The 14,295-nt window shown below is 30.2% G+C and overlaps 1 protein-coding gene and 2 long non-coding RNA genes across 6 annotated transcripts; all 3 read right to left on the bottom strand.

Annotated features, from left to right (window-relative positions):
* Positions 1 to 1,771: 1,771 nt before the first annotated feature.
* On the bottom strand, positions 1,772 to 2,858 carry LOC137819245 (uncharacterized). 2 transcript variants are annotated; one of them, XR_016516420.1, is made up of 5 exons: positions 2,784 to 2,858; positions 2,612 to 2,687; positions 2,371 to 2,448; positions 2,196 to 2,265; positions 1,772 to 2,067 (listed from the first exon to the last, which is right to left on the bottom strand). XR_016516420.1 is itself a non-coding variant. In XM_090296754.1 (5 exons), exons 1-5 carry the CDS (start codon positions 2,852 to 2,854, stop codon positions 1,971 to 1,973), a joined length of 363 nt encoding a protein of 120 aa, XP_090152880.1. In that variant the 5' UTR covers positions 2,855 to 2,858; the 3' UTR covers positions 1,772 to 1,970. The 2 variants fall into 2 exon arrangements, 1 of the variants encoding a protein (XP_090152880.1); XM_090296754.1 differs by having other exon boundaries at positions 2,371 to 2,419.
* Positions 2,859 to 4,799: 1,941 nt separating this feature from the next.
* LOC137819704 (uncharacterized) lies at positions 4,800 to 6,123 on the bottom strand. Of its 2 annotated transcripts, none has more exons than XR_016516384.1 (4): positions 6,015 to 6,123; positions 5,822 to 5,921; positions 5,675 to 5,745; positions 4,800 to 5,593 (listed from the first exon to the last, which is right to left on the bottom strand). It is a non-coding gene; the product is annotated as an uncharacterized LOC137819704 (long non-coding RNA). The 2 variants fall into 2 exon arrangements; XR_011082376.2 differs by having other exon boundaries at positions 5,822 to 5,876.
* A 125-nt stretch (positions 6,124 to 6,248) lies between these two features.
* LOC150024686 (uncharacterized) lies at positions 6,249 to 7,424 on the bottom strand. 2 transcript variants are annotated; one of them, XR_016516385.1, is made up of 4 exons: positions 7,245 to 7,424; positions 6,731 to 6,775; positions 6,572 to 6,603; positions 6,249 to 6,494 (listed from the first exon to the last, which is right to left on the bottom strand). It is a non-coding gene; the product is annotated as an uncharacterized LOC150024686 (long non-coding RNA). The 2 variants fall into 2 exon arrangements; XR_016516386.1 differs by lacking the exon at positions 6,572 to 6,603.
* Between the last annotated feature and the right edge of the window lie 6,871 nt (positions 7,425 to 14,295).

Raw genomic sequence — 14,295 nt, 5'->3', positions numbered from 1 at the left:
TACAACGCACGCGGGTAAAGGTTTAAAATCATATCTAAGTTTACTGAAAGTATGGTTTCATGCAGCTCGGTGAGAGTATTCTTGCTGTGTTTTGGAGGAACAAACCAATTCCCCTTGATGATAAAGATGACTTCAAGGAATGAAAATATTTGACTATTATTATGTACCCCTCATTTTTATGTGGGAACATGTTAGATTAAGGATTTAGGATGAAAATGGGAGTGTCAGATCTTAAAAGTTTAGAAAAGTTTTGAACCAAATGGGATATGTTTGACTTGAATCTATCTATAATACAAACTTTCTTAACACTTTCTCTGAAAAAAGACAAAAGATGAAACCTTTATTCCCTTTCGGCCTCATTGTTAACCACAAACCTGTGATCCTACCTTGACTATTAAGAAAACAAACCCAAACAAAAATAAATTAACTTCACTTGGAGCTGAAATAACAATCAAAGGAGTACAGGAAAACCACAATCATGAGTTAAAAAATCTAAATGACTAAAAACTTCATGTATTTAATGGTATTTGATATTTATAAATTTTAAATTCTAATGGTATTTGTTAAAATTTTAAAATTTGAAATAATCGGAAATTTCAAATTTTAAAATTTGACATTTGTAATAATAATAGTAATCTTGGAATCGGAAATATTGTGTGGTAGTCAGAAAAAGAAGATATGAATAAAAAAAAGGTAATTAATGTTAATAATGTTGTTGAAATTTTCAAATTTTTAAATTTTTAAATTTGAAAATCTGAAAAATTAAATATTTGAAGTTTATTAGTAATAATAATAATCTTGGAATTATAAGTGTGCAAAAGAAGTCAGAAAAAGAAGATACAAATAAAAAAGTAATTAATGATCTTGGAATTGTAAAATTTGAAAATATGAAAAATTAAATATTTGAAAAATATTAATAATAATAATAATCTGGGAATTGGAAATAAGTTTGCAGAAGCAGAGAAATCAGAAAAAGAAGATATGAATCAGAGAGGTAATTAATGATCTTTGGAATTGTAAAATTTGAAAATTTGAATAATTAAATTTTTGAAGATTATTAATAATAATAATATGGGAATTGAAAATAAGTGTGCAAAAACAGATAAGTTAGAAAAAGAAGATTTGAATCAGAAAGGTAATTAATGATCTTGGAATTGTAAAATTTGAAAATATGAATCTATAAATATTTGGGAATTGGAAATAAGTGGGGCAGAAGCAAAGAAGTCAGAAAAAGAATATATGAATAAAAAGGTAATTAATAATCTGGGAATTGGAAATAACTGTGCAGAAGCAGAGAAGTCAGAAAAAGAAGATATGAATCAGAGAGGTAATTAATGATCTTTGGAATTGTAAAATTTGAAAATATGAATAATTAAATAATTGAAGATTATTAATAATAATAATCTGGGAATTGAAAATAAGTGGGAAGTCAGAAAAAGAATATATGAATCAAAAAGGTAATAAATGATCTTGGAATTAAACAATTTGAAAATATCAAAAATTAAATATTTGCAGATTATTAATAATAATAATAATAATAATAATAATAATAATAATAATAATAATCTTGGAATTCGAAAAAAAGTGTGCGGCAGCAGCAAAATAAGTCAGAAAAAGAAGATATGAATCAAAAAGGTAATTAATGATCTTGGACTTTTAAATGTATTTATAGATTTGAATTTGAATTTTGAAGAATAATATAATGCGAATAATCTTAAGGTTAAAGTTTGTCTGAAGAATACATTAATGCGAATAAAAATTTAAAACAAAATTGATAACCAAAATAAAGTAAAGAATTAATTTTCTATACTCGACATTGCAACAATTTGGAAATTACATCTATCTATAATAATATTTGAATCTATATAATAAGAACATTGTCCTTGGAAAAATAAATTATGAATACAATATTGAATTTTGAAGCACTAACAACACCATCATATGAATTGGGGTTAGTCCACTTTCAAAGATCAATTTGTGGTCTTCACACAGTGCATGTATCTGACAAAATTTCCTCCATCCACAACCAAATTTAACAGAAGCTTTTTTGGCCTTATGATAAAGATCCTAAAAGAAACTAAACACATGTATGAGATTTATGAAATAAACACAAAAAAACACCATTAAAGATTTTATCAGCAAAAAAAATAAACAATGAAAACAACAATGAGAACCAAGGAAGGAAAAGATTTCACCTTGATGCTGAAAAAAATATGGATATGAACGAAAATCCCATTCCACTTCTACTACCAGTTGCTGCAGAAACTAAAATGTAGATGGAAAAACTCCAGAAAAGATTAAATCAACAGCAAAGTGAAAAATGGAAAAAAAAAATGAGGACAGACAAACAGAGGAAGGAAAAGATCTCACCTTGGTGCTTGAAAATCCATTCCACTTCCACTACCGGTTGCTGCAGAAACTGAAATGTAGATGAATATCAATTTCATGCTGTCAAAAGTAACAAAAAAACACATAATCAACCATGTGAACAACAAAGAAACAAATAACGGTAGAAACATGAAAAGAACGAAAATTTGATAAGAAAAACAAAAAAAAATTCATTTTTATGCGGTGGAACAAAGAAATCGTAAATGAGATGAACAAAATCCACCTTGGTGCTTGAACATGGTTGATATGAACGAAAATCCCATTCGACTTCCACTACCGGTTGGTGTAGAAACTGAAATCTAGATGGAAAAACTCCAGAAAAGATTAAATCAACAGCAAAGTGAAAAATGAAAAAAAAATGATGACAGACAAACCGAGGAAGGAAAAGATCTCACCTTGGTGCTTGAAAATCCATTCCACTTCCACTATCGGTTGGTGCAGAAACTGAAATGTAGATGAATATCATTTTGATGCTGTCAAAAGTAACAAAAAAACACAGAATCAACCATGTGAACAACAAAGAAACAAATAAACGGTAGAAACATGAAAAAAACGAAACTTTGATAAGAAAAACCAAAAAATATTTCATTTTTATGCTGTGGAACAAAGAAATCGTAAATGAGAAAACACAGAATCAACCATGTGAAAAACAAAGAGGCAAATAAACGGTAGAAACATGAAAAGAATGAAACTTTGATAAGAAAAACCCAAAAAGAAGAAATAATAACCTGGAGAAATAGGAGAGAACCGCAGGAAACCCAGAAAAAATCGGTGCAGGAAACCCAAAGAAGAAAAAAAATCATCAGAAACATGAAAAAAATGAAACTTTGATAAGAAAAACCAAAAAATATTTCATTTTTATGCTGTGGAACAAAGAAATCGTAAATGAGAAAACACAGAATCAACCATGTGAACAACAAAGAGGCAAATAAACGGTAGAAACATGAAAAGAACGAAACTTTGATAAGAAAAACCCAAAAAGAAGAAATAATAACCTGGAGAAATAGGAGAGAACCGCAGGAAACCCAGAGAAGATCGGTGCAGGAAACCCAAAGAAGAAAAAAATTCATCAGAAACATGAAAAGAGCGAAACTTTGATAAGAAAAACAAAAAAAGTTTTCATATTTATGCGGTAGAACAAAGAAATCGTAAATGAGATGAACAGAATCCACATAACGGAAGAAATAGTCACCTGGAGAAGGAGAAGGCAGAAATGAAATGAAGAACCCAGAAATGAAGAACTATAAAGGAAACCCAGAGAAGAAGAAACCAAATGCAAGGGAAAACGAAGAGAGATCGGAGAAGTTGAGTAATAGGAGAGAGAAAGGCTGAAAGTGTATATAAAGAAAGATAGTATTTAAAGAAATGGGATTTTGTACACGTGTAAGTCATATAGAGTGCCACTTGTCACTCCCAGAATGAGTTTCAGCTTGCTATTTTTAGTTAAAATTTGAATTTTTTTCTTTTTGAATTTTTTTTAAAACTTACCCTGGAAGTGCCTTCTATTTGTTATATTTATAGATTAATACCTATTTAAAATAGTATTTTGACCTGTTTATAAACTTAAATAATTCAATTAAAATTGCAAATTCATGCTCATAAAGCTTTAACCAACATTAATTATAATTTTCCACAAATATAATATTTCTATAAACTTAAATTATTCAAGAAAAGTATAAATTTATACATATTAAACTTTAATCTACACTAAATCAATTCATATCATAGAACCTAAGTAGAAATTAAAAGAGAGTTAACTTTCCTACTTAAAATACCTTGTTAATAAGGAATCTAATTTTAAAAAAGTTAGCGAAACTCACAGTTGAAATGAATATCGTAAATCTAAGTTATCATAGACGTCAAAAAAATGGGACATACTAATTATCCATTCAGAATCATGTCTACTTAGATTTACTTTGAATGTACTATTTCATTTTAATTGGAAAATATTGTGATAAGAGACCAATTTATTTATCTAAATAGAATTTTATATAAGTTTAATTTTTTTTTTATAAAATCTCTAAACTTAGTTTATTTTCTAATGTGGTTTGACTTGATTGGATGGTTAGAGCATTTTATATCCTGTAAGTCTGATTTATGACCTTTATATTTCATGGTTTTTTTTATATATAATTTTATAAAAAATTATTCCCTGTGAATTATATTTGATGGTTAAAGCATTTCATACCCTGAAACCAATCTATAATTTTGCTCTGTGAATTACTCTCTTTTTTCCCCTATAAATTAGTCCTAGTAATTGAGAAAATATATGGAATATAGAATGGGATAAAGTAAGAAAAACAATTCCTACAACATTGTCATATATTTATTAGTTTACACCAATGCAAATTAAGTGTTAGTAATCCAATTTTAAATACAATAAAACCAATCATATAAAATAGAAACCCGTTCTGCAGCTTAAAACTAATGAAGCAGATCTTGAAGTAACAATAACATATGCATTCAGCTACCTTAAGTTCTACATATAGAGAACCAAAACATAGATAACTTGTCCCTTGTAACTTCAACATGATTTAAAAGAGGCTCCACAAATATAACCTGCCAATTTCGGTCTTAATACATTCCTTAAAAAAAATGTATCATTTTAAGCAGTGAACATAAAAAATAGATTGAGTACTTACCTGTCAGTTACAAGTTTTCTATATAACCCTTTGGCCGCATAATATGACTCATCCCAAGCTTAATGAAGCAGTGTGCTTTAAGTAAATGATAACTGCATATATTAGGTGGATAAAAATAATATTTACGTAGACTTGGTTTTCCAATTTCACATGGACACAATTCCTTGTATAGAAAGATGAGATTATTTAATACTGCATGAAGCAAAAGCTTAATAAATAATGCATATTATTTTATGGACAAAACAGAATCAAAGAAATCCAAACAGAGAGGGCCTGTAGAGCAGGAATAGAAAACAAACACTCCATCACTCAATTTGCTCTTCCCACTTTTATCTTTCTCAACTTATTCAAATGTATATAAACCCCATTGGCTTAATGCTATAAATTGCATCATTCTCTCCTTGATTTTCTTTCTCTTCTAACTCCAAAAATCTCATCATAATTCTCCTTCTATATGCACTCATCATAATTCTCCTATCTGTTGAGTAATTATTACCTCCCAGCCTTGAACTTTAGAAAATGTTCTTGCTTCATTCTCATTTCCAAAAACATAGTCCATATATCTGAATCCAAGAATGGACATCGTTAATAAAATCAATATGTAAATTTTTCTTTAATAATATTAAAGAGAGAAGGATCCTTACAGTAGCACTTTCACCAGTGCATCCTTAAAGAACTCACAGATAAAGGGAGCGAAAAGGTTCATCATGAAGGTCTGCAAACATGAATGGAATACTTATTCTTAGAAACTGCTATTAAAATGAGAATGCCAAGTTCGAATCATATCTAACCTTGCTATTTGTAGCTGCGTGTTCAACAACTAATTGAATGGAATCAGGGGATACACTAAGAAAAAAAAAACAGAAATATAGAAGTACTTGGCCTTTTCAACTATTCACAAAATAGAACACGTGATAACAAATGTCGGCTATCTGGATTTTTCATGTATATGAGATAGAAATGGACACTATATCAACTAGGTACCTAATGCCCAATTTTCTGGTTTGATCAAATGCTCTGACTTATAGCAATTTTGCAGCTGATAAGTTAGCAATGAGTGACCTGTATTAGATGCAATCAAATAGGAGGCTTCAAATACTTGTTTTGCGATCAAATATATGTTAATCTGAAGTATACTATTTACAAAAAAACATAAAATATAATTATTGATTTCTATAATAAGTAGAATAGAAACTCAAGGAAAGCTTGATCGTCTCACCTTTCACCACCAACCACACAAACAGCACAAGTTCCCATAGGTGCAGTATCGATTTCATAATAGTGAACCTAATTGTTGAATGAATAGAAAGTTAATTTCAGAAATGGAATTCTAAGTGACAAGATAATCAAAGATAAACTTATCTTTACACCATCAAGTGAACATCTCTTCTTCATTTCCTCCCCAAATTTGTCCTTTCCTATGTAGCCTATGTAACCTGTGGCATTAGGTACTTGAAGCATCCACTGTTATGAAGTGAAGGCAAATGATTAGCTACACAACTATTGCGGACTCAACTCAATACATAAAAGAAAGTACATACCTGAGAAACCCAGATTGAATTCTAAGTAGCACCTACCGATGAGAAAATTATAAAACTCGTCAAGATGAAATGTGCACTTTCATCTCTTTTCTTTCCTGCTCTTTTAGTAAAGCTAGAATCTATGACTAGAAATCTAATAATTCAAATAGAGTGTATTACCTAGCAATGTACTCCACATTAGATTTGCTAGCCAATTTTTCATACCTAAGATGATTGCCAGATCATATGAAAATTTATAAGAAAAAAATCTGATCCTAAAAAGAAAATAACCTCCGATAAAATACTAGCCCATAAAATAAATGTAGTAAGGAGAGAAAGCTAAAAATCTTTCCAGATCTAGAGGTTGAATATATAACCAGTTATACATCAAATTCTTAATTTACAAATTTTCTACAAATATGTACATTGAGTATTTAGTATAAGAAATAGGTAAAACTTGTGATTTTCCTGAACAACATTCTAGCATAAAGCATTAGCAGAGGGAAAAAACAGATAAGAAGTGATAAAACAGATTATACATCCCAAGGACTAGAACCACATCATATTAATAATATGTATATGAAATTAAGAAAATGCCACACTCAGGGCCAAAATAGCCAAAATAAGAGTAGGTTAATAGAATCAATCAATCCTAACCATAAAAAAATTGAAGGAAAAATGAAGAAGAACGAACCGTAGAAGAACGAAGAAGAAGACGACGACTACCGTGAGCTTGAGTAGCACGTAAATTGGAAAAAGGAATCGAAGAAGAACCAAACCATGGAAGCATTCGAAGAAGACTACCAGTGTGTGGGTGGATTCGGGAGTAGGTGATGTGGGATTTGGAATTTGAAAAACGCTTTGGAGGATGAAATTTGAGATATAGAATTTATGAGGTTTGGGTTTTGCTGGAACGCGTTTAAGTTGAAAGGTGTTTAAAAATTTTAGAATAAAAGTTAATATTTTTTTAATAAAAAAAATTACACACGAGTTTTTCTTTTTTGTTCACTTTAATAGAAGTTTAGTAACATTTTCTATTTTAATTATATTTATTAATTTGTATTGTCATAAAACAGAGACACGTTTGTGTAAGAACATATATTTTTAAGTATGATGATTTAATTTTATATTTATATTTATAATCTATTATTTATCTTAATTATTAATTAATTTTTAAATCTTCTTTATCATGTCACATTCAATCTTTTTTTTCTTTTAAATAACTTAAATTATTATTATTATTATTAATATAATAAATAATTACTTTTCACGTCTGAAAGAAAATCGGTGGTTAAAAAATAAACATATTCGGTGGTTGATTCACTGACTGAAATAAACAATTATATTTAGCGACTAAAAGAAAATCAGTGGCTAAAAAATAAACATATTTGGTGGCCGAAATAAGCAATTACATTTAGCGACCGAAAAAAAATTGGTGACTAAAAAAGAAACATTTTTGGTCGCTAATTCGGTCGCAAATATATTTTTCCCAATTTATTCAGAATAGTCACCACTTTAGCGACCAATGGTTTTGTCACTCTCATATTCGGTCGCTAAACTAACTAACATCATTAACAATTCATTCGGTTGCTATTTCGGTCATAGATTTGCGACTGAGGGTATTCAATGGCTATTTCGGTCGCAAATTGCGATCACTCATTTTCGGTCGTTGAATTCGATGACTAAATTGTTATTTTCTTGTAGCGATGGTTGTGTGCAATTTTTTTTGAGTTGATTGGCACTTTAATTCTGTTTTTGTGTTAGCTATTCTATTTTTTCTTTATTTGAGTCTTGCTGTTTTCTTTGTTACAAATTAATTGTGTTTGAGTCATTTTACTTTTTAAATCCATATATGTTTTGTCAATGTCATGTTTCTCCTATAATGTCATCACTTCTATGTAGTACTTTTCTTGCTTGATTTTTAATTGAGTACAGTTTTCTAGTTTTGTTTTTGATCCTTTGGTGCATTTTATTGTTAGCTTTGAGTTCATGCTTGTGTATTAGATCTATACAAGTTCATATACATCACTTCTATTATGTCTTTGAAGTCTCTTCATTCTATTTTTTTTAATTCCAGCATAGGTTTTCTCTGTTTTCCAGTATTTTGTGCTGACTGAAATTGTTTATGAAAATTAATTCTGTTGGCGAAAATTTCTAAAACTCTGGATTTGAGTAGTTTGAAGTGTTATAAAAAAAAGTGGAAAAAACAGTGTATCAAAATTCAAAATACAAAAAAAAATGATAAATTAAATACGTACAGAGTGCAAAAATATGACTATGGAAAAACAATGAGTAGCAGTGATTTTAAAAAAATCATCACAATTAATTGGCGCACTGTTTTTGTGTGATTCTAGTGCCTATTTTGAGATAAGATCTTAAATTTTCAGTGGTTTAAATTTCAAATTCCAGTTTGCATTATTCAGTTTAGCATAAATTTTTCAAGTCACATAGTTTTTACACAAATTCCAGTAGTACTGTTTTTTTTCATCTATTCTAGTACTATTCTTTAGGTTTCCTTTGTGTGCTATCTTTTCATTGAGTGCCTTATTTTATTGATTGTCTTTTTCATTTCATATTCTTTCCTAGTTTTGTCATATCTTTTATTCTGTTTTGGTTTAGCTATTTCTTGTTACCTTTTCTTGTTTGTCTTTTCTTGTTTCCTCAAGTTTTGTGGTGATTTGTTCTTTGAGTAAGTGTAGTTTGCTTTGACATCATTCACTTGAGGCTCATCCAATCCACAAGAGAGGTTTGGTTAAGGAAAGAAAAATTTTCTTGGAGTGGTTTGAGTGTTCTTTTAATTGTAGCAAGCATCTTTTTCTTCTAACAAGTTTTTCTTTAATTGTTTGTTCTTTGTGTTTTGTGTTTATTAGTTTTGATGACTAATATGGCAAGTGGTGCATCTTCCAAAACTAAATTTTATCACAAAGCTCAACTCAACTTGGCCTAAAGTGGGTCCAACTCAACTCGGGCCAATGTGGACTGCACTTGACTCAAGTTGATGTGGGCTGCACTTGACTAGGCCTAAGGTGGATAACACGACTTAGCCTGAAGTTCGCCTGACTCGACTACACCTTACATGGGTCCAACTCAACTCAACTAGATGTGAGTCAGGGTCGTCTTAGCCTAACCTGACCTGCCCAAAACTAAACTCGACCCAACCTGGACCCAATCTGACCTAACTTATCATAATTTGTGCTCGACTTGACTCAATACGACTTGGGTTAGGCCTAACACGGCCGTACCTAAACTTGATATATATATATATATATATATATATTAATTAATTACACAAACTATAATTTCATAAGTTTATAAATATATATTATAAAAATTAAAATTATATACATGTATATTAATTTAATGAATAAATTAGGCAATTAATTATTTTATTTAAGTTGTAAATCAAGAAAGAAAGGAATAATAATATGTCAACTCAAATTTAAATTAATTTGTAGTTCGAAGTTTGATCTTGAAAATAAAATGGTAAAAAGGAAATTGGACAAGATAAAATAACTTTACATGATTCTATTAATCTTATTAATCTGATGAGTCTTATTTATCTCAATTGGTCACCATAAAAATAATTTACCTATATTCTTTCTAAAATTTTAAAAAAATGTACATAGATATATATGAGTAAAAATCATATATGTATGCTAATATGTTTTTGTATGATAAAAAAAATTGTCACACACATGTATATATATTGTTTCTGATAGGAAGATAGGACCTAGAGACTATTGGGAAGCTTCGTCCTCCTCCTTCCTATGGTGGTTAACCCATTCTTCAGCTTCCTCTCCCAGACTTCCTACTACTTCTTGGAGTCTCGGTTTCTTGATCTCTTAGTCTTCTAGGGAATGTCGAATTGGGGGGGGGGGGGGGGGGGGTACTTGCAGGAGGCACTCTGACGCTCAAGTCAGCAAAGTCGGATGTCAAAGTATAGTAATTAATGACGTACTTACTTATTGGAATGTGCACTATGTTGAACAAGATGCTTTGATGTCTCCAAATCCAAGTGGAAAGCTTGAAGACCTTGCTGCTGTTGTGTGTGTGTGTGTCTAGTTGTTTGAAACTTGGTAATTCACTCGTTAAGTTGATCCAAACTCAATTGAATCTTTAACATTTTGAAAAGATGGATTTTCTAAAAGGAAGTAAAATTTCAACAGGTTGAAATTTCGAATCAACATGTTGTTTTGACACTTACTAGATTTTAAAATGATTTGAAAAAGCTTTGTCTTTGCCTTTGCTGTCAAACAAATTTCAACAGGTTGAAATTTCGAAACAACAAGTTATTTGACACTTAGTGGTTTTTAATGCTGTCAAATAAAAATGAATCGGTTATTTCAAAAAATCAACCGATTGTTTTGCTGAAAACCTTAACAAGATTTTGTTAAGTGGTTTTCTGTTTTAAATGATTCCAACAGCTTTTGGACTTTTGTTGTAACTGTTTTAACCATTTGATTGAAAGATAAAAAGGTGATTTTATGCTCCTATGCATTAACTAAGTGAGAGAGATCAATCAAAAAGAGTTTTCAAGTTTTCAAAGAGCTTTCAAGTTTGGATCATCTCAAGTGTGGAATAGGATTGGGTCTTGTATTCTGATCTTTGATCTTGTGATTTACCCAGGTGTATTTTATTCCCTTCCTTCTTAAAATTGTATTTCTGTATTGGTGTTTTCCAAGAAGTTTTGTGTGTTCTTGAGGGGATCAAGATCAACATTCTTGGAGTGGTGTGGTGTTTGTCAAGGAGTGGTGCGTGTTCTTGAGTGGTTCAAGATCATCACTCTTGGTGTGTGTGAAATCCTGTAAAGTCAGAGGGTGTTCTGACTTGAGGTGTGTGGTTGCAAAGAGGGTGAGTGGGTATTGTGGTTTCAAGATCACCTCTTTGTGGATGTGTTGTTTGTAATATGTGATTGATTACATAATGAAGTCTCAGTGGTTTCTGAGGACTGGATGTAGCTCAGGTGTTGAGTGAACAGGTATTAACATTTTGTGTGAATCTCTCTATCCTTACACTCTTTAAATTTCTTTTAAATATGTTTTGATAAAACTACTGATAAAAACAATCGATTGTTTCGTAAAAACAACCGGTTGATTTTCTGCATCAAGCTTAAAATCAGTTTTAAATTAGGCTGGACAGATTTTCCATTGATTAATTCTTCATTGCCTTTCACTCTACCTTGAGTACTTGCGAAAATCTTTCAAAAACAATTCACCCCCTCTTGTTTTAGCCCTATAATTCTAACACACTATATTTTAATGGACTTACCTTGTTGGACCGAATTAGTGAGATGGGTCGTACTTAAGGGTGTATTACCTAGTTCGGTCCATACTAGTAAAATATATATATACACTTCCTTTCCATGCATTGGATCATTCTATGTCACAATACAAGTTACACTTCTCCGTTTATAACGGAGTGTAGATGTCTAAAGTAATGCGACTTTTAAAGGACAAGGATCATCACTTTTAAGACTCCTTAACAACTCAACTACAATATCTTTGGTGGGTTCTATTACTGTCACATTCATCATTCTTGCAACGATTACTCATGATAACCCATTGTATACTATGTCACTTGACTAGTCTGTTTTTTTTTTTAGGAATATTTATTCGAGTTACAATCTTACTAGCAAGATGTGTGTGGGTGAGTGTATGGGTTTTGTGTTAAGACAACATGTATAAAAAATATATGAAATAAAAATTTATAAAAGTGTTATGAAGTAATTAAAGACATATATTTAAAGATTAAAATTTAAAAGTTAATTTATTAAATCGATAAGTATAAAGAAGATTTAGAATACTTACACTTATTAATTTACCAAAATTTAGTAAAATTAGTAATCACGATATGTTAGAAAAAGAGTTGTTACAATTAGATGGTATTAAAGTGACGTTCGACGTGTGACCTCTGAAATGAGTTCAATATGATTTTTTTTTATAGATTATAACTTGTATAATTACATATGAAAAATAATAGAAGGAACTATGAGTTGTCAAAAGCGATATAAGCTATCAGAGACATGATTGCAACTCTATTTGGGAATTAAAAACATGAAAGGATAGTTGAATCATAAGATTTAATTGGATTTAGAAGAAACAAAAATTCACAATAAAAAGATAAATTATGGATTAAAGAGATGGAGAAAATATTTTAAGTTATAAATTGTCCCGTGTTAAAATTGATAGGAGAAATTGAATATTGGTGAGACAATACCAAGAGATTATTGGAAGATGGGAGAATAATCATTATGTAAGAAGTATTTAAAGCAAAAAATTTAGAAAAATATTTTCCCACTAATGTGAGAAGAGAAAAAGAAATAGAGTTTATGTAGTAAAAACAAGGGAATATAAGTAGAAGAATATGTTTCTAGTTTGAAGAGTTAGGAAAATTTTCTACTTTATTTTTGAAAGAATGAAGTGTGTAAAATTCAAGGATGGACTTAAGCATGAATTGAGAAAAGAAATGAAAATATTAGAATTTTTTTTATTTTCCTACACATATTCCTAGTGTTGATTTCTTGAAGGTTTTGAAATTAGTCAAAATAATATACCAAAATATTTCTCAACCAAATAAAAAGATGCATAATGAGGGAAAACCCTATGGCCACCTCCAATAAAAACTTTACCCAATTTTCTTCAATAAATTCCAATAAATATGTGAATTATCAGTATCTTAAGTGTGGACATTATCATTATGCTAAATATTTTCATCTTAGAGGAACTATCTATTTTTAGTATGAAAAACTTGGTCATGTGTTCTCTAAATGTGGGCAAAAAAATTCACATTCCAATCCTTCTACACCCAAGGTGATGGCAAGATGCTATCACAAGGTAAGGCCTACAACAACGAGAGAGTTTACACTATGACTAGAGCCACTACTGCAGAAAAGGTGAAAAAGGACGGTCATTATAGCCTTAAAATGACGGTTTTATGACAGTTGTTTTTCAGCGCATAGTTTATTCTCTTTAAGAAAAGAAGGCGGCTATTTAACCGCCACGTTACATTCAGTATAAAATGACTACTATGGTAAAATTCGTCGTTTTATACCTCCCCATAACTTGCATATATAATACATGCATGAGGTATAAAATGGAGGCTATGGTAAAAGTCGTTGTTTTATACCCTCCCTAATCTCAGCACACATGGTGCCCTAAAACGACGACAATGGTACAGGCCGCCGTTGTACACCCTCCCAGAAGATATAAAACAACGAATTTTACCATAGCCATCATTTTAGATGATTTTTTTTAGTTCATTCTGTTTAATGCTAATTCCAATCTAAATTGACCTGTTCAATTAAAGCCTAGCTAGACAAATGCATAAATTCATATAATCAAATTATATATATATTGATAAAAATGTATTACAAACACTAATAACATATTCCTATCTATCTATCTAATTCCTATGCTATTGATTAGCTATCCTTTAGTTATAGAAATTAAGGAAATATCTGGCCCAAGCATTTCTCACATATTCTATGGCAAGCAAAGGGAGTGGGCTCTCATCCGTAAAGAATTGCATTACAAAATAAGGTTCACATTAATTACTGTTAAGATACATATATGCTAAAAAATTATAAAAATAATTTACCACCATGTTACCTTCTCCCAATTACTTTTAATGCCTAGTCTTATAATGGTAACCATCCATTGCATAACGTAAAAGCTACACTCAAAGCCTTTCGATCGTCTATTACACTATAATTCAATATAAATTAAAAGTTAATATTGATAAACAAT

Source organism: Phaseolus vulgaris, chromosome 10 (genome assembly GCF_051622355.1).
Source record: "Phaseolus vulgaris cultivar YP4 chromosome 10, ASM5162235v1, whole genome shotgun sequence".
Lineage (NCBI taxonomy): Eukaryota > Viridiplantae > Streptophyta > Magnoliopsida > Fabales > Fabaceae > Phaseolus > Phaseolus vulgaris.
This window is presented reverse-complemented; position numbering and strand designations above follow the sequence as displayed.

Excerpts from the sequence above, each read along its gene's own strand:
- LOC137819245 (XM_090296754.1), bottom strand. The coding sequence starts at position 2,854 with ATGATATTCATCTACATTTCAGTTTCTGCACCAACCGATAGTGGAAGT. Across the intron at positions 2,688-2,783 it reads ATGGATTTTCAAGCACCAAG|ATTTCAGTTTCTACACCAAC; the intron begins GTGAGATCTTTT and ends TTTTCCATCTAG. Across the intron at positions 2,266-2,370 it reads ATGGATTTTCAAGCACCAAG|TTTCTGCAGCAACTGGTAGT; the intron begins GTGAGATCTTTT and ends TCTACATTTTAG.